The following is a 19608-nucleotide window of genomic DNA, read 5'->3' as shown; positions in this document are numbered from 1 at the left end:
GCATATACTGTCTAAATCAGCAAGGTGTGACGGGGCCGTAAACAGCTAGGTTCATTAACACCACCAGTTGATGGGGAAATATATATAGTGTTTAACAATCTATCAGCTGTGGGAACAGGTTTATGCTGAGCTCTGACCTCCCAAAGATCCATAATGGGTGACATCAAAAACAAACAGCAGGAAGATAATAGAGTGAGCGTGTGTAATTCTGACACCAATCTGATGCTTTATTCTTCTTTAACTACAATGATTTTACGTCTTAGCAATAAATCAAACAATTAATTAACCATAGCAAGTTCTTTACAGACATCCATAAACCTGCCTCTAGCTTTTTATAAAAAGTTTTTTCTCTGGCCCATTTCCGAGTTGTTACCTTGAAGGAACCAGTTTTCCACAGTTTTTGATGGAATGAAACATAAGGAACTGGACCAAACAAACAATGGTGCTAGAGCACTTTGGAAGAAAATAACCTATGAAGCCTGTATCTAAGCAAATAATATAAAATCAAGCAGAAGGGAAAAAATATGGTTGAAATGTTCATAAGCAAGCCTTGAAAGGATGGTAACACAAACAATAATTTCTATAGCACGGGGAAACCTCAGAGGGGGTGGACCGAGGCTATAATAATCACCACATACAGATATAACCAGGACATGGTAAAGAAAAACATCTCCCGCATCCTGCTTAGCTAAACATGAGCCGGAAACAACAGATATGTCATCAGGTAACATTTTTCGATTACCGGTACCAACTTCCCTTTTTCAGATTAGGGCAAATTTTAATTTGGAAATCAGTCCCAGAGTCAGAGACAAGAGTAGAGAATCACACAATTTTAGTTGCTTAGAGTCCATTAGAAGATTCTAGTCAGTAACGATAATGTACATTATCCGGTGTTGCTTCTACCAGGAGTTTTTAACAGCTTGTTATCATTTCATCTGATACAACACTGAGACAGGAACTCATGTTTAGTGCATGAACACACTTCTCATTCTGTAACAGATCTACTTCTTATGGATCTACTGCTATACTGCACTTTTCTCAGAAAGTTAATTATAGGTTTTAGCTCTGAAATAAAAAAGAGCTAAATTAAAAGACATTAAAATATGTGATATTTTGAGAAACAAAGCTTTATAATTGGAGCTTTACCTTTTGAATTAAAATCTATCACCAACTAACTTATTACAATGAGAAGCATTTCGGCCACAGTTCTGCTGCTTATATAAACAGTAAACAAACAGTAAATAGCAGTTACCTCTGCATAAGTGGATGGAATGTCTGCTTTCTCTACACCATAGTAGTGTTTACAGTTTGTTGCTGCTGCAACCTGCAGTACCACCTGCCCTACTCCTGTAAACAAGACAATTCAAGGTGTTAGCAAAGGTTCAGGCTGCTCATTATACATGAAATAATATCAAAGGTGGAAAACCAACCACTGCCAAGGTCAACAAATGTGTCTTCTTCCATCATTTCCATCTCGTCAATGATCTGAGCCACGAGGTCGAATGAGGTCTCCCCATAAACCTCAGGGGAGAAGGGTTCATAGTTGTTCAGCTTCTCGGGGTCAGTCACTGAGTGGTTGTACACCTGCTGTAGGATATGTCTCAGCAGCCCATTGGAGGGACGTTTGTTTAGCTTCATGGGCTGGGTGGTCCCCTTCCACTGCAACGAGATTTTTATCTCATTACTGCATCAATTATCTCAGACATCACTTTAAAGAATATGTAATTAACATGGAAGTAAAAACACAGAATTAAAAGAAACACATTTAGGTGATTTCTAAACAAAGTAAAGACAAACAAAGAACAAATACTTAAAAAACAGGATGTTTTTTCTCTAATATTTGAAAGCTTGAATAAACATTGATTGAAAAACACATCAGATAATACTCATTTATCGCCAAGACCGAAAGAAAGGATAACACATAGACCCATAATTCCCCACCTGCTTGTGACTAATACTTTCACTCCACCTACAGAGGAGTGAGAAAGCTCCTGTGTGTGGACTCACCAGCTGGTGGATGCTGTCAATAGCCCTGTTGTACTTGTCACAAAGTCTCTGCATACTCTCAAAGCTGAAAGAACAACATCAATGAGATAGTCAGCATATGATGGAGAGATCATAAAGTTCACCTCAGCCTCTCTTCTGATGTTTGGTATTTCATGTTTCTTTCTTTCAACATAAATTCTGAATGTGACGCAATCCAGGACTAACCTCTTTGTATCATAATCGATGAGCACATAATTTTCCATGGCCAGTTTGAGGTCAGGGATTTCCTCACACACCCACCTAGAGGAAAAAAAAAAAAAAAAAAAAAACACCCACACAAGATAATCACTTAATTGATCGTGACATCTGACATGATCAAGAGAGTGTGGAGTATTCTGTGGGTGGGGTGGGAGTCTGGTGGTGATGTTACTTACCGAATGGTCTCGATGATTTCATGAGCAGCATCATGGTGTTTATCCTGAAATGAGACAGGGACAAGGCGTATTTAAACCACGAACATAACAAATGACTCAACCAGAGGCTGTACATTTAATAGAATCATGAGTTGCTAACATTAAAACAAGCAGAAAACAATCAAAAGCTCAAGAAACAATGATCTAAACAAAAATAAGGGCATTCATTATATAAAACATGGGAAGTTGATTATAGCTTTTTGCAACTAGAGTGAAATGCCCACAACAACCATTAGGTCCGATTCATCCTCTCATTACAGAAACTCCTAACAGAAAACACGGCCACATCAGACATAACTAAAAAGTTCCTGAGGGCTTTATTCCCCTGAAATTCTAAGGCGTCCCCCCCTAACCCGAGTTATAAATGTGGAATGGCTCAACAAAAACAAAACCCAAAGCTGCACAAACAATGCTCAGAAAATCAAAGCTGTTAGCCTGATAAACCAGACTAAATGGAAGATGAAAGGTGTTATTTAGTCTGGCCCCGATGAATGAGACGTCGGAGAATTGTAAATGAGAACAACCCGTTGTTTTTCAAACCGCTGTCTGTGCCTATTAGTCAACACTCTGACCAATGAACGCAACTGACTGTGACGTAGTAAGCCCGACAGGAAGCCTGTGGGGCAGTGTAAACAAACAGCCTGTCTATAAAACGGCAAATACGTCCTTTTTAAAAATGGATGAGCGTAGAGCCTCTTCCTGCTCACATTTCAATGAAAAACCCCAAATCTGATTCCAAAGCCGAGTCAAAAATTGTCATCAGAGCCAGCGGTCCTTCACACACGACTATGCCGAGAGAGGGCCGCTGCAGACGGGCTGCAGTTAGCCTCGGAGGCCCACTGGTCGACACAGTCCTCTCAACACGGAAATATTGTTTTTAAATTACGCATTAAATCGGTAAATGGACCATATAGTGAAGCTTTAAAGTATAATATTCTTGTCTCAAATTTTCTTAAAACATACTTTTATTAGAAAACAGCAAGAAAAAGAGAGCTTTTAACTTTCAATGGAGCTCATCATTGAAAGCGGGGGCTGCCGCAGTGCATGCTACTGTTGTGCTTTCTCCAGCTTTGTTGTCATGCCCTCAAAACCCGCTTTGCATCCAGACATTCAAACCACATCTCTGCGTTGTGATTGGCCCGCCAGATTTAGGGCCCGGGGCACTGAGGCTAGACCAACTCGCAGGATAAAATGATTTTGGCCGCTTGTGAGTGTAGCTAGTTTACTAGGCTATAAAGCTGTACCTTTCCCAGCCTAAAAGCCTGTTTGTCAAAGTATGAAAGGCTCTGATTGGTTGCTTTATTTTCACTCTTAACTCGTTATAAGAATGTTAATCAAAATAATTATAGAGGCACGTCAGCCATGGAAAGGTCAAATTCTATCTGTACAATACTGGTTTATCTTGGTGGCTGGCATGTGAACCTTTTGGCAATACCGCCACATACTAGGCTCAAGTCTGTGCATCAATGTTATCAGATGGCCTAAAAGGTGTGATTGAAAAGCTCATCTTTTCTACACGTTTTATTTTTTCTGTAAATACAAGGATATGATCCCGAACCCCAACACTTATATACATGTCAATCACAACCAGACTGTAGACTGGTTAAAACGCTGTTTGGCATTCTTGTAAATCTAGTGTAAACATTTTGTAACTCTTTGCAAAACCCACTAATGTGATGTTTAGGACCCTGCAGCTGCATACACAGTTAAAACAATGTGAGGCCTAAACTCATTTCAAGCCATCCTGTCTGGGATTACTTACACTGTTAAAAGACAAATGAAATGTAGAATGCATTTTATGTGGTTCTATTTGTAAATATAAAAACTCCATATACTCCCCAAGCTATCACATAAATCAGCCCTCCTTTTAGCCGTGCTGCATGGTGGAGCAGCGTCAACTTCTCCGCCATTCTAACGATAATAATAACATGATAGAAAAAGACTATATAGCAAAGAGACAGCAATAACATCCCACTGAGAACCATCTGTTGATAAGCACCGTTTACAGCACAAAGTATCTCTCACCACTGATTGTTAGATTATACTAAAACCAGACCCACACCCATCACAATCCACTTTATCGAAACTAAGTGGTAAATGCTCAGCCAGCATATCAGTGACATACCCTGTATTTTAACAATAGTCTAACATTTCTGCTCATTGAAAATGTAAAGGGTTTCACAGATTTTATTTGGTAACAATACATTACTGAAAATATATTGAATAATTTTACTGAATAAATATTAATATTATTCAGCAGGTTTCTGGGTTTTTTTAACACAGAAAACTTTGTTTATTTAGTATTTAATACAGCTAGCACAACAAATTGTTAAACTATAATGGTTTAAAATAACTTTTAACTCAGCATATTATAAAAGAAAATTAACCCTTCGTGTTACGGAAAGATCCAGACGAGAAAACGCTTGAAGGGCTTTGGAGAAAATTGCCAATTATCAAGTACTTGTTATTGTATCAATATTGTGAACTATAGATGACCTGATTTATAGACAATTTGTCTATAAATCATGTCATCTATAGAAAATCTGAAGAAAATCTAAATTTTCTAGATTTTCTTCAGTCTAAATGATAAATGACTAAGAGGGCTGTAATTTACGGGCTGCCACAGAGGGGTGGACAAAAATAAATATGAGAGCCTAAGCTGACAAAATATAGCTAGGGGTAAATGAAAAGGTCCCATAAGGATAACAAGGGGTGGGGAAGCAAACAGGATGAAACTAGATGAACCAGATCAATAATTCAGTGCTTTTGCTTGGTTCTAACACCACATTTAATTCATCGGCCATAAGAGCGAGCAATAATAATATCAAAACACAGGCAGCAAAGTGTTCATACTCTGTGGGTGAGATAACTAATCTTAACTACTGTGAGTGTGGGTGGAACATGTTTTTTTTTAAAGTTCCTTGATTAGCAGCAACACTATTGACAAGGTTAAAAACCCATACATGTACACTTCACTGAAACACGTTTAATTCAGATATGTGTGCAAGCATTTTTACTTGATGAAAGTAGCAGAACATGATCACAGATCAACTACTTCTTCCCTGCAGAGACCTGACCATATGGACAACAGAAAAGGGAGAGGGAAGAGGAAGCCTTTCCCTTTGAAAACAGGAGGAGAGGTGCTGACCCCATATTTTCTATCCACACGAATCAGCTGCTCCTAAGATATAGACAAACCAGGATATGAAATTCCTGAAATTCTTTGTTTTAGTTTATCCATACGGAATGCCGGTAAGCTGGGCAATAAAAACAACAAAGGCTATTGTGAAAGACATCTGATAAAAATTTATAAAAAAACATGTTCAATAAAATGTTTTATAATTTCAATGAACTCCAATCCAGAAAGCAACAACATTCTGGAAGTAGGAGGCAGATAAAATGATTTGATCTGTTAACCTTTTATGGTCAAGCTAAGCAGAGTTGGTAGTCGGTCTGACCTAATTTTAAAGGTTACACTTAAAGAAGCTAACAGCAACAATCTAAATTAGCTAAAATAGCGACAAAAATAAACAAAAATTGTTATTTTTATTGACTGATTTGATTGGCTTACGTTTTGAAACATTTTTCAGCCATAATCACGCAACCCTAGCTGTATTGTGGAAGCAAAAATGTGAGTAACTTTGTGACCCAAAAACCTCTTTCAGTTTGGTTTGATAACGAAATAAAAGGACTTACTGAGGAAACTGAAAGAACTAGAATAAGAAGATCAAATGTAGCGTGGGTGGAGAGACAAACTACAGACAAAGAGACCCTACTCAGGCATTCGGAGAAATTCAGCACTTTTCAGTCAGTGTTGACTGTCTCACTATAGTTACTATAAATGTGTACTTACACCTGTAAAAGCACCAAACAACTGCTGGCAGCTTCACTTTTTTTTTTTTTGTAATGACTGAACTGTTCCAGCAGCTGAAGGAGTTTTGTTTTCTAAGAAAAAAAATTAATAATATCAAAAGGGAAGAGAAAAGTATAAATAAAAAAAAAACAAAAAAACTTAATTGTTCTTAATTATGAGGATGCCTTAAAAAACTACAGATTTAGACATGCTCCCTGAGTCATGTGTTGCGCTCAGTTTTAAACAAATTAGTCTACCGTTCTTTTTGAGCAGTGTAAAAAATGGCATCACAACCAACAAAGTAATTAGTTTGTCTAGAAAATCTTTGATTTGACAAATATTCTGCTTCCTACGTCAAAGAATCTGAAATTACGAGTGTAATTTGGTGGCTATATGCAGCTAAAAGCTTGTTTCCACCAAATCTCCGGTCTTCAAACAAAACTGTTCAAATAGGAGAAATGGCAAAAGGTTCAGCAGAGCTGACTTGTCATTAAAAATTATAGTAGGCTTTTCGTTTATTGTTATCGCCAGTTCTAGTCATGATAATTTTATTTTCTAAACAATGAACTAGAATTAATGATGATAAAACAAAAATGGGTTTGGCTATTTCAAAGAATAAGATTAAATGTGGTTATTACTGGATGTTTAGTGATATAAATCACACTTCTTCATGTAATGTGCCACGAAGAAGCCCATTTTAAATGTGGATATTTTTTTAAGCGTAATGTATGTGATTGTGAGGCTATGATTGCTGTGCCATGCTTTCAAAGCTCTATAGCTACCTAAGAAGTGTATTTATTGTCAATTTAGTACAATAAGATATCGCAATAAGATTTTAAGGCCCAGCCCTAAGTGATAGTGATCAAAGCAAAATAATACACTTATAAAACTGGAGAGAAACATTTTCTAAGAGTTTTGTCTGCCAATGGTTAACCAGACCCATATGGAAATGTGTCAGGGATTCTGTAAAGAGGAGGTCAGTGCTGGCATTTTAATTTCTTATGTTTAAAACAAGCTTTATTATGAAGGGAAAAAAAAGAATATTATACCAGCTTGAATTAAAGCTGTGAAAGCTTGGTATGAAATAAGCCATGGAAAAACTAAATACATATGGTATAGAGAGATGGCATCCAATGCAGGAATACATTTTTTTCAGGATAAATGAAAATGGGAGTCATTGTGAACCTTTTAGGCAATAATTTCTCTGTTGTTCTATAACACATTTAGGTGTATGAAACTGCTGCTTGGGAGGACTTTGAGCTTTTTGTAAACCTCATTAGTCATAGGAACATTTTTTTACTACTAAAAAAAATGTGGTTTGGAGAGATGATTGAAGATAACACATTTTGCTGCTTCTTTATCAGAAATTGATCGGATATCAGCCCCCCAAGAAGCCAACACTGGACTACATCAGCCTACGTCTGAAAATCACAGATGTAAAAAAGCTGATAGAAACACTCTGCTTCTGTTTCAAGTAACTGTAACCCATGGGTTGATAATAAATGGGTCAGTTGTTCTCATATTTACTGTTGACTAGTGTTCCTCTGTTTAGATAATATCACTTGATCGAGCCTTTTCTAAAATTCCACATTACAAAATTAGCAATAAAAGTGTGTATGATTGGTGATGGTATCAAATTAATACTAAAAACTGAAATATCGATAGAGCAGAACATCCCTACCATTTACTCTCATATATTCAGAGCCTTTTGGGGATGCAACAGAATAACAGATTATAACAGATAATCTGAAATAAGTGTTACAAATAGAAAACCTCTTTTTTTGTTGACTCTAGCAATGAATAGATCAACAGGATTTGTTTATGAAAACAGTCAGCATACACTGTATATGCCCTTAGGAAACAATCAGGCAGTTGCATTTCTCTGCTGAGGAAGGAATTCATTAACTAATAGATCATCCAATTTATTGCAGTCCAGTTCATACTGGGTTTTGCATTATCAAAGAATTTTTGCAATTTAGATCAATCCAGTTCATTAGAACACGACCTACTCTGCAGCAATCTTCAAACAGTTGGTTGCTGCTCTCTTTCTGAAAAAAAAAAAAAAAGGTTGACCCCTAGCTCCCACACGGAAAACCTGTGTATGCAGCTGAAGAACACCAGCTGTCGAATTAACTTTTAAATGATCTTTAAAAAAAGAAAAGGTTTCAAAAAGGGTAAAAAATAAATTGAAATATTTTTGATGCATGCAGGAAATCTAAAATTAGAAGTGTTAGCAGGATCCGAGTTTTTTTGTAGGAGGAACAGCACTCAGGTTTCATCCAGCATGCAGCCAGTCTGAGCCTGTTCCCTGTGCTGACCCACTGACCCACTTTTTGTCTCCTGTTCCAACACATTGGCAAGGAGAGCAAGAAAATATGGGATATTCAAAGAAGGAATGAGAGAAATGCAACAAAAAAATGCAAAGTTTATAAGGCAGAGCTGAGGAGCTACAGAAAGGCTGAGAGGTTGTTTTTAGATATTGCGGTCTGGCAAAGCAGCTACAGTCAAGAGCTAAGAGCCAGGAATTCCCAGCTTCCCGTTCAATAATGCCCGCCTCCACTATGCAAACTTCTGCCAAACCCCAAAAAATGCATGCACGCGCAAAAATTTATAGTAGCTATTGACATCTACATACTAGATGTGCATGTTAGGGAGCACAAAATCGAAACAGTATCAAGCTAGGTGCAAGCTCCGTGTTTAAAAAGGCAACAGTCTAAAAGCTTTCCTGAAAAAAGTTGCTTTGCAAAGTAAATTTTAAATCTTATGTTCAGGAAGCTATGCAATGCAAAGACATGAAAATGACTTAGTGCACGAGAGAAGAGCAGTGTGGGGGGAGGTCACCTGCTAAAATGAGGACAGCACACAGCAACACCAGCAGCAGGCTGGTGCTAAAAATAAACATGCTCTGACAAAGCAGAGAGAGCGAGACAAAAAGAACAGAAGACAGTCTCAGCTGTGGTGCTGACGGATGCATGTACGATTCTGCCTGTGCACGCAAAGACTTCAGTCAATCTCCTGTCACATCACAGTGACGCACAGTGGGCATGGGGGCTTTACACGACACAATTCCACTTTGTATCTCAGCAGCCAAAAACAAATGACTAAGACAGGCTTACACATGAATACTACACCGACTACCTACCACACACAGCACGGTCCGTCAACAAGCACATTTGAATACATTGAGCTAATGAGCACCTCTTCTGTCACCACTGACACGCCTACAAATATGAGGAACTTAAATGACATCTAAGGGTTGGTTTCACACATTAAATACAGAATTAATTTATGTAAAAATCTGCATGAATATTTTGTAGGGGGTTGGGGATGTTGAGTAGCCAACAAGAGAAGTACTGTCTAAAAGCAATGAGGCACTGGTGTCTCTTAAGTGTTGGCTGAGGCCTCTTAACGCCTCCACCCAAAACCAGATGGAGCAGGAACTGCAACTTCAGAGGTGGTGGACTTCATATGGAAGCACTTACAAATGCACACATATGGGGGTTTAGTGAACAAAGAAAAAAAGAAACTAGGGTTAGACAGGATGAACCAGCTAGCTTAGCAAAAACATGCTTATCTGCCCTTAGTTCTCACCATGCATCTTGTTGTTCAACAAGCTGAGCATGAAACAGTCGGCAATTTGTTTGTTGTTAGTGAGATTAGCAGTCTCAAATTAAGTGGACGTGGAACATGTTATTACAGAAGAGTCTATTTCAGTCAACATGAACAAACTGGATTACATAAAGGCTTATAAGAACATTGATTGCCTAAAACTCTACATACCAGAGTTAGTAGTTATATACTAATAATATAGAATCATCATCAGAAGAAGGAGGGAAGAGGAATGAAGAGTTATATTCTAAAACCAGAGGATGATCACTTGATCAGCTGTTTCTAATTCTACCCATGACGCTCATCTCAATATAAACAGCTATCACAATGATCAGACAGAGTAAATTCCTGGCATTCTCCATTCCCGTTCACGAGACTGTGCAAGTCTGTTTACCTGGAGGCAGCAACTGTGAGTGACTCAATAACCAAAACCACTCATTCAGTACATATTTTGATAACGAAATAAACGGACAAAATGACAAAACTGAAAGAACAAGACTGACGAGGTAGACTTCAGTGTGGGTGTAGTTTGTCTCAAAGAAACAAACTTCAAAGAAACCAAACTTAAGCATTCAGAGAAATTTGGTGCTATAATTATTATAAATGAGAACCTATGCCCCAAAGAAAAGAGGGGGAAAAAAACAGAAACCCCCACCACCACAGCTGTTATTGGGTTTGTTTTTTTCTTATTTTAAATGAAGGAGCTGCTATCAGCTTCAGACATGCACAAAGCTACAAGGAAGCCCAGCGGAGATAAAAGGCCTTCAACTATCATATCAAGAGCAACCAAATGAGACATCAACGTTCCTTAAGTTTGAAACAGAAAAGGTCATCAGCTATTACTCAAAGGAATGCTTTGCAGTTAAATAATGCAACAACAGCACCGATACATAAAAAAATGTACAGATCGGCCGAAACAGATTTTTCAAGGCTAATGCCAATATAGATTATTTTGAGATGAGTTTTACAGCTCCCTGGGGGGAAAGGTGCTTTAATTCACCATTAAGATTATAACAGACAACTTTTAATGGAATTTAAAATGATGCAGTAAAGAATAATAAAGAAATGTAAACACAAAATTAAACATGTAAAAAATAAAAGGAAACATTAAAAATGGATAGCAAATAGGGGGAGCAGCGACGCATCCTTATCACGTGATTTCAAGGCATGGCTGCTGGATGCACAAACGAATCAGCAACACATCGACTGATACCGATACAAGAAAAAAAATGCATCAGTAATATATATATATATATATATATATATATATATATATATATATATATATATAAATTGTTTATAGACATTAGAAAATAAGCATACATACACAGCCATACACACCACTCATTCATTTGATGGTTAGCTGACTGGGGGAGGGGTGTTTTGGCTAAAATACCACAACAAATGCAGAAGTCAATGGCTACAACTGGGTTGGTCTACACAGGATGTGCACGATCTATGTTTGTCAAACAATGTCACAAACTGGAAAATGGATATTAACATTAGATTAACATTACAACACGCATGCCCGTTAATGACACCACTTTAATACAAATGCATGCATATAAATAAATAAGTAATAAATACGGGAAACAGAGAATAGATACAAAAATCTTGATATAAAGAGACCAACAGGCCTGTTTCCGTAATTTTTTTTAACAATATTTTTGAACCAAGTGTTGACCTGAATACCACTGGTTACTAAACATCCACAATCTCGTCAGAAAAAGCACAAATATTAATCACATAATACAGCACGTGGCATTTTGTGTAATTCTAAAATGTAAAAGGAGAAAATTGTATCTGCAGCTGACAGTCTGCTGTTAACCAATTCCCCGGAGGAGTACTATCTTCTTCTGTTACCCAGCTAGCCAACGGCTAACAGAGCTAACAAAGACAACCTCATGAGGGTAAACAAAAATCTGTCCTTACTAGATGCTGAATGGTATCACTTACGTATACTGGTAACGGCCAGGGATAACCCGCGGGTTCCGCTCCAACCGGCGATTTGAGCTTGAGCTCCAGCTTTTCCCCCATTCTACACTCTGATAGAGAGCTAACTAGCTCCTAACTGCTCTGTTAGCCTCGGTTAGCGAGCGACTCACAACGGGAACATTTTGTGAGGAAAAAAAACGTCGAAAATTTGAAAAAACAAAAACGACTTCGACACTAGCCAAAGGAAGAGTACACACGCAATCCAGACAAACGTGTAAAGGAATCCGTTTCGTTTGTATATAATTAATAAATCGCCTTTTATGTGTTCACTGGTAGGAACATATCGTCCGCGTAGCCGCCATCTTGCCCGGCATGATAAATATGGCAGGAGGCCACTGGCACGAGAGGGCTGTGACGACAGCGCGTAGGCCAAACGAAGCAAGGAGCTCCGTACAACTGTTTCCAACCACACTTCGTGACGGACGTGACACTGCTATTATTTTCCATATAAATACCTAGACACTTTTTCTACGCAGAGCTGTGACATTACACAGTGTTGTCGCGAAAAAAAAAATCTTAAAACTAGCATGAAAATGTATCATTGCTTAACGATTCCATAATATATATATATATATATATATATATATATATATATATATATATATATATATATATATATATATATATATATATATATATATATATATATATATATATATATATATATATATATATATACACTCACTGGCCACTTTATTAGGTACACCTGTCCAACTGCTCGTTAACACTTAATTTCTAAGCAGCCAATCACATGGCGGCAACTCAGTGCATTTAGGCATGTAGACATGGTCAAGACAATCTCCTGCAGTTCAAACTGAGCATCAGTATGGGGAAGAAAGGTGATTTGAGTGACTTTGAACGTGGCATGATTGTTGGTGCCAGAAGGGCTGGTCTGAGTATTTCAGAAACAGCTGATCTACTGGGATTTTCACGCACAACCATCTCTAGGGTTTACAGAGAATGGTCCGAAAAAGAAAAAACATCCAGTGAGCGGCAGTTCTGTGGGCGGAAATGCCTTGTTGATGCCAGAGGTCAGAGGAGAATGGCCAGACTGGTTCGAGCTGATAGAAGGGCAACAGTGACTCAAATAACCACCCGTTACAACCAAGGTGGACAGAAAAGCATTTCTGAACGCATAGTGCGTCGAACTTTGAGGCAGATGGGCTACAGCAGCAGAAGACCACACCGGGTGCCACTCCTTTCAGCTAAGAACAGGAAACTGAGACTACAATTTGCACAAGCTCATTGAAATTGGACAATAGAAGATTGTAAAAATGTTGCCTGGTCAGATGAGTCTCGATTTCTGCTGCGACATTCGGATGGTAGGGTCAGAATTTGGCGTCTACAACATGAAAGCATGGATCCATCCTGCCTTGTATCAACGGTTCAGGCTGGTGGTGGTGGTGTCATGGTGTGGGGAATATTTTATTGGCACTCTTTGGGCCCCTTGGTACCAATTGAGCATCGTTGCAACGCCACAGCCTACCTGAGTATTGTTGCTGACCATGTCCATCCCTTTATGACCACAATGTACCTAACTTCTGATGGCTACTTTCAGCAGGATAATGCGCCATGTCATAAAGCTGGAATCATCTCAGACTGGTTTCTTGAACATGACAATGAGTTCACTGTACTCAAATGGCCTCCACAGTCACCAGATCTCAATCCAATAGAGCATCTTTGGGATGTGGTGGAACGGGAGATTCTCATCATGGATGTGCAGCCGACAAATCTGCGGCAACTGTGTGATGCCATCATGTCAATATGGACCAAACTCCCTGAGGAATGCTTCCAGCACCTTGTTGAATCTATGCCACGAAGAATTGAGGCAGTTCTGAAGGCAAAGGGGGGTCCAACCCGTTACTAGCATGGGGTACCTAATAAAGTGGCCGGTGAGTGTATATATATATATATATATATATATATATATATATATATTTTCAATTCAGTTTATTTACATAGCAGCAATTCAAAACACATGTCACTCAAGGCACTTTACAGTTCAGTAGATCTTACAGTCAGATTGATTCAACCAGTTGATTGCCTCATTGACTCAGATGCAATCCCTCACACTAAGCATGCTAGTAGCAACAGTGGAGAGGAAAATCTCCATTTGAACAGAAAGAAACGTCCAGCAGAACCAGGCTCAGTATGAGCGCCAATCTGCAGAGGCCGACTGGGGGTCAAGGAGACAGAAGCAGAGATACAAAAAGCAACTGTTAAAGGCGGCCCTGTCCAGGAAACACACAGCCAGGCAGACAAGCTCTGCACCAACTCCCATGTCAGAGGATGAAGAGAGCACATCCAGCCAGTCACAATCAGAGAAACAAGACTACACTGGAAAAACAGGCTGATCTCTAACATCTATAAACAAAGGTGTTGATGGCAGCAGCACAGCTGATATTTCTCTCCAGGGTGGTATCACAGCCAAACAGGAACAGAAGAGGCCAAGCTACTATGAGAAAAGGCAGAGAGAGCAGAACGTTACAGTTAAACTAATAGCGGAAGAATAGAGATAGAATAAAGCAAAATTATGAAATAGGGGTCCCTATGTCCTCCAGAAGTCTAAGCGTATAGCAACATAACTATAGAGATAGCTCAAGCTCATATATATATATATATATATGAAAATGTGTGCAATTAGTGTATATAATATTTAAAAAATCTAAAATGAATCACCTAACCCCTGTGTACTACTAATGCCATTCCCAATATCCAATATACACTATATTGCCAAAAGTATTTGCTCACCCATCCAAATTATTGGAATCAGGTGTTCCAATCACTTCCATGGCCACAGGTGTATAAATTCAAGCACCTAGGCATGCAGACTGTTTTTACAAACATTTGTGAAAGAATGGGTCGCTCTCAGGAGCTCAGTGAATTCCAGCGTGGAACTGTGATAGGATGCCACCTGTGCAACAAATCCAGTCGTGAAATTTCCTCGCTCCTAAATATTCCACAGTCAACTGTCAGCTGTATTATAAGAAAATGGAAGTGTTTGGGAACGACAGCAACTCAGCCACGAAGTGGTAGGCCACGTAAACTGACGGAGCGGGGTCAGCGGATGCTGACGCGCATAGTGCGAAGAGGTCGCCAACTTTCTGCAGAGTCAATCACTACAGACCTCCAAACTTCATGTGGCCTTCAGATTAGCTCAAGAACAGTGCGCAGAGAGCTTCATGGAATGGGTTTCCATGGTCGAGCAGCTGCATCCAAGCCATACATCACCAAGTGCAATGCAAAGCGTCGGATGCGGTGGTGTAAAGCACGCCGCCACTGGACTCTAGAGCAGTGGAGACGCGTTCTCTGGAGTGACGAATCGCGCTTCTCCATCTGGCAATCTGATGGACGGGTCTGGGTTTGGCGGTTGCCAGGAGAACGGTACTTGTCTGACTGCATTGTGCCAAGTGTAAAGTTTGGTGGAGGGGGGATTATGGTGTGAGGTTGTTTTTCAGGAGCTGGGCTTGGCCCCTTAGTTCCAGTGAAAGGAACTCTGAATGCTTCAGCATACCAAGACATTTTGGACAATTCCATGCTCCCAACTTTGTGGGAACAGTTTGGAGCTGGCCCCTTCCTCTTCCAACATGACTGTGCACCAGTGCACAAAGCAAGGTCCATAAAGACATGGATGACAGAGTCTGGTGTGGATGAACTTGACTGGCCTGCACAGAGTCCTGACCTCAACCCGATAGAACACCTTTGGGATGAATTAGAGCGGAGACTGAGAGCCAGGCCTTCTCGTCCAGCATCAGTGTGCGACCTCACAAATGCGCTTCTGGAAGAATGGTCAAAAATTCCCATAAACACACTCCTAAACCTTGTGGACAGCCTTCCCAGAAGAGTTGAAGCTGTTCTAGCTGCAAAGGGTGGACCGACGTCATATTGAACCCTATGGATTAGGAACGGGATGTCACTTAAGCTCATATGTGAGTCAAGGCAGGTGAGCAAATACTTTTGGCAATATAGTGTATTTCTCATTCATTTTAATCCAATCATATAGACAGATTCAGATTCAAAATACAATCTGACACAGTCATATTTATCATATTTTCAAAACAATACGGGCAGCTTCAGCTGATCATTTGTCAGTTGTTGAAAAGTTGTCCAAGTTAAGCCAGTTGCAAACAAATATATGAAAATGTTTTTGTTCACAGCAAAAGGGTAAAATTCTAATAAAATAAAGAAATCATACAATATTCCATACCAAGATTTAGTTTTTAAAATTTCTTTCAAAATTGCCTTTTAAAAAAAATAAATTCTAGAGATAGTCATTGACTTTAGAGCTTTAGAGCTTTTGACCTGACATCCCACATCATGAATCATTCTGAGCAAAGAAACATTAATCACCATGATCCTCCAGCTGATGAATAGGTATCAGAAGCTAGAATTATTCAGGGATGAGAGAGCCCAAAGCTATCAAGGAAATAAGTTTTTATTACTGGTCAGTAGATATGGAGTCCCGTACCGAACGAAATTGACATCTACTGTATAGTGTGACACATTTATTTAGGAAAAGCATTGACTTCACCCTTTTGAGCTGTTGCAGCTTAAAGCAGTAGCACACTCCCCACACTCATCAATTAGAACCAAGACACAGATTTGTCTTGTTTTTATTCCTTTAGACAATTTTAGATATAAACAACTTCTCCAAGGCTCAAAAACAAACAACAAAAAACCCCAAAAAGAACTGCAGATATGGAGTGTCTCTCATCCAGCTGTACAGCCATCATGACCTTTGTAAGACTCACTCATATTGTTGTTGCCTTTTTTTCCAGCCTCCAGAGGAAAGGTTGACTATGTCCCTAACACATCCCATCCACCAAACAGAGGCTATAAAAAATAAATAAGCATTTTCATGACCTGTTAGTGGTTGTAAGCTTAGACCTGGTCTGTGTGTCTGTGTGGCTTCTTCATCAGGCATCCTTTGAATAACACATGCTTAGCTTATCAGATATTCCCCCTTATTAAAGGTAAAATGCAGGCTAAGCATGTAATATTCAATCTATCCTATAAAATGCATGTATAGGTTCATTTCCACAATCTTTTCTTGAATCTGGGTCATTTTCAAGACCATAATTTATTTTAACTGCAGGAACATATCAGGCATGGGTACAGCAGAAGTCTACCATTAGAGGTGTAACTTTCTGAGTAAATCCTGAGCTCAAGTTAGAGCTTTGCACTGGGTGGATGCTAAGCATCTCTTTCCCAGTACTTCAGTCCAACCACCTCCCAGTTTTTATTCCTCCTGCATTTTTTATTGTCTGTTACTGCAGCCAGCAACTTTTGCTCAATACCAAAGTGTCTTACTATAGGAAGATGGATAGTAAATTACGTTTTAAAAGCCTTCTAAAGTAATTTCAACCAGTAAAGCCGGAGTTTTCTTTAGGTTTTATGTTCCAAGATACAGATTAAAACAGTTTTCTTAATCCACTCATTTTAACTTTGAAGGGATCAGGCACTCAGCTGTTGCAGATGCAGCTGCTGCTTGCTTCTTTGTTTACTGTTCCTCTTCTACATCTTGGATACTTTATTTATTAAAGATCGGTGGATTATTACAAACTTCATCTGGTTCTAATAGAGTTTCAGGGCTTAACAGCTATAAAAAAATCTTCCTAAACACTGTCTGAATTAGCCCAGTTATTTGAAATGAGTTCTACCTAAACATTTTCACACAAACAAATCAGAGATTTGTGCCGTCTTGCTCTGTTTACACAATCTTTTATGTAATTGCAGACTCAGCTGTTGCAGTGGCCGGAGTTTAGATCACAGTGGCCCCCTCCACAGATAGGAGCCACCATGGATGGTAGCAATGCATCTAGTCGGATGGATAAAAAGGTTGTCTACAGTTAATTCTAGGGGACAAAAAAGCCCCCGTTCCTGAAACATGCCTGATAAAAGTACATCATGTTTTTTAAACCTTTATTACTCTTTGTGAAGTTAATCATGTTATGAGAAAGAGACTGGAAGAGACTATGTAACAAGAAATTGTCTCTCAACTTTTGAAAAATAGCTTAAACCATCTTTTGATCTCTCTTTATTTTGGCTTTTTGTTCTGAACGGAAATTCAGAGTGAGCACTTTAACCCAAATCAGTTCGGTATGTGCACACAAAGGACCTTTGGTAAAAATAAACAACCACAAGCAGAGTGGATCAATAAGCACGATTTAAGGTTACAGAAAGGAACTATTAACTAAGTCAGTTCTGCTGATTTTCAGCATTTCATTAGTTTTCCATCAGTCCAAGATTTCTAAAACAAACTATTTTTACAAAATAAGTCAGATACAATAATAGTATTTAAGTGAATATGAGTCTATGTTTCTACTTGATTTAGCAGCAAAACATTGTGCTTTTGCAATAATCAACTGAGCCAATACAGATTAAATAAGATGCAGCTCTCCACACAGGCAGCTCAATTTTGCAGATCGATCAAAATGAAAGTATTACCAGCCCTGTACAGCTGCAGTTTGTAATAAGCACCACCTGCATTTGCAGAAAAATGACACATGCATCTATGAAACAAATTGTTTGATTGAATAAACAACAAAACGCTTTGGGATGTAATAATTTATTAAAAGCTCTCTGCACAACTGTAAACCATCCACAATAAAATGGGTTTAATCTGAATTTATTCATCAAACAAAGTTTTCCTTCTCTTTTCACATTTTTGAAGCAAAGAAACTAGATTTGAAGGAGAGAATATGAGTGAGGATTAGAGAGATGGGGGAGAAGACGAAGGAGATCATCGTCGACTTCAGGAAAAACCGCCCCCACCATGCTCCACTGCTCATCAACAGCTCAGCTGTGGAGGTGGTCAGCAGCACAAAGTTCCTGGGGGTGCACATCACGGACAACCTCACCTGGACTGTAAACACTTCATCTCTAGTGAAGAGGGCACAGAAGCGCTTGTACTTTCTGCGGAGGATGAGGAGAGCCCGCCTGCCCCCGCCCATCCTCACAACCTTCTACAGAAGCACCATAGAGAGCGTTCTGACCAGCTGTCTCTCTCTGTGGTGTGGAGGCTGCAGAGCTTCTGACTGGAAGAATGTGAGGAGGGTGGTGAGGACAGCGGAAGGAATCATTGGGGCTCCTCTTCCCTCCATTAAGGACATTTCATCACAGCGCTGTGTGTCCCGAGCCCGTAATATCATCAAAGACCCCTCACACCCCCACCATGGACTGTTCTCCCTGCTGCCCTCTGGAAAGAGGTTCCGCAGCATCCGCTGCAGATCCACCAGGTTGTGCAACAGCTTCTTCCCCACTGCCATCAGACTGTTGAACCTTTGATCCACAATCCGAACTCTGCACCTATTGCACATTATCGGGCATCAAATGCTGCTGAACTTTTAACTTTTAGCCCTTTAAATTGTTCATCTCATTGTATTTTTCAATAACGCATTTTTTGCACAAATGCCATTTTGCACTGAACCACTGCAACTTGCACACTGTCTCTTATCCTCTGCACTGTTCACACTTTGACCACTGCTGCACTTTTTGTATTTTTCTATAACTCGTGCCATTTGAAATATCAATGCAACGTTCATAAGCTGTATGTAACGCAATTTCGTTCTGTATGCACCCTGTGCATACAAAATGACAAATAAAGAAGTCTAGTCTAGTCTAGTCTAGAAATAAGCCAAACTTTTTTTTTTCCGAAGAACCTTGCTCTAAAACAGAGACAATATTGTGCTG

At 39.2% G+C, this 19608-nt stretch overlaps 1 protein-coding gene across 5 annotated transcripts in view; it reads right to left on the bottom strand.

Annotated features, from left to right (window-relative positions):
- The window catches only part of dot1l (DOT1-like histone H3K79 methyltransferase), a 38006-nt gene extending 25756 nt beyond the window's left edge, over window positions 1-12250 (bottom strand). For 3 of the 5 annotated variants that reach the window (XR_005280219.1, XR_005280221.1, XM_038279051.1), the window contains exons 1-6: window positions 11878-12249; window positions 2421-2464; window positions 2212-2286; window positions 2008-2071; window positions 1431-1659; window positions 1253-1347 (exon numbers count right to left, since the gene is read on the bottom strand). Coding sequence is in view for 2 of the 5 variants with exons in the window: in XM_038279051.1 (XP_038134979.1) it covers window positions 1253-1347; window positions 1431-1659; window positions 2008-2071; window positions 2212-2286; window positions 2421-2464; window positions 11878-11958 (588 nt within the window). In the remaining 3 variants the exon portion in view is untranslated. Of the gene's footprint in view, window positions 1-1252; window positions 1348-1430; window positions 1660-2007; window positions 2072-2211; window positions 2287-2420; window positions 2465-11877 lie in introns of all 5 variants that reach the window. The other 2 variants (XR_005280220.1, XM_038279052.1) reach the window with 1 other exon arrangement.
- Between the last annotated feature and the right edge of the window lie 7358 nt (window positions 12251-19608).

The sequence above is a fragment of the Cyprinodon tularosa genome, unplaced genomic scaffold (genome assembly GCF_016077235.1).
Source record: "Cyprinodon tularosa strain WSP-4 unplaced genomic scaffold, ASM1607723v1 ctg147, whole genome shotgun sequence".
In the NCBI taxonomy this organism is placed as follows: domain Eukaryota; kingdom Metazoa; phylum Chordata; class Actinopteri; order Cyprinodontiformes; family Cyprinodontidae; genus Cyprinodon; species Cyprinodon tularosa.
This window is presented reverse-complemented; position numbering and strand designations above follow the sequence as displayed.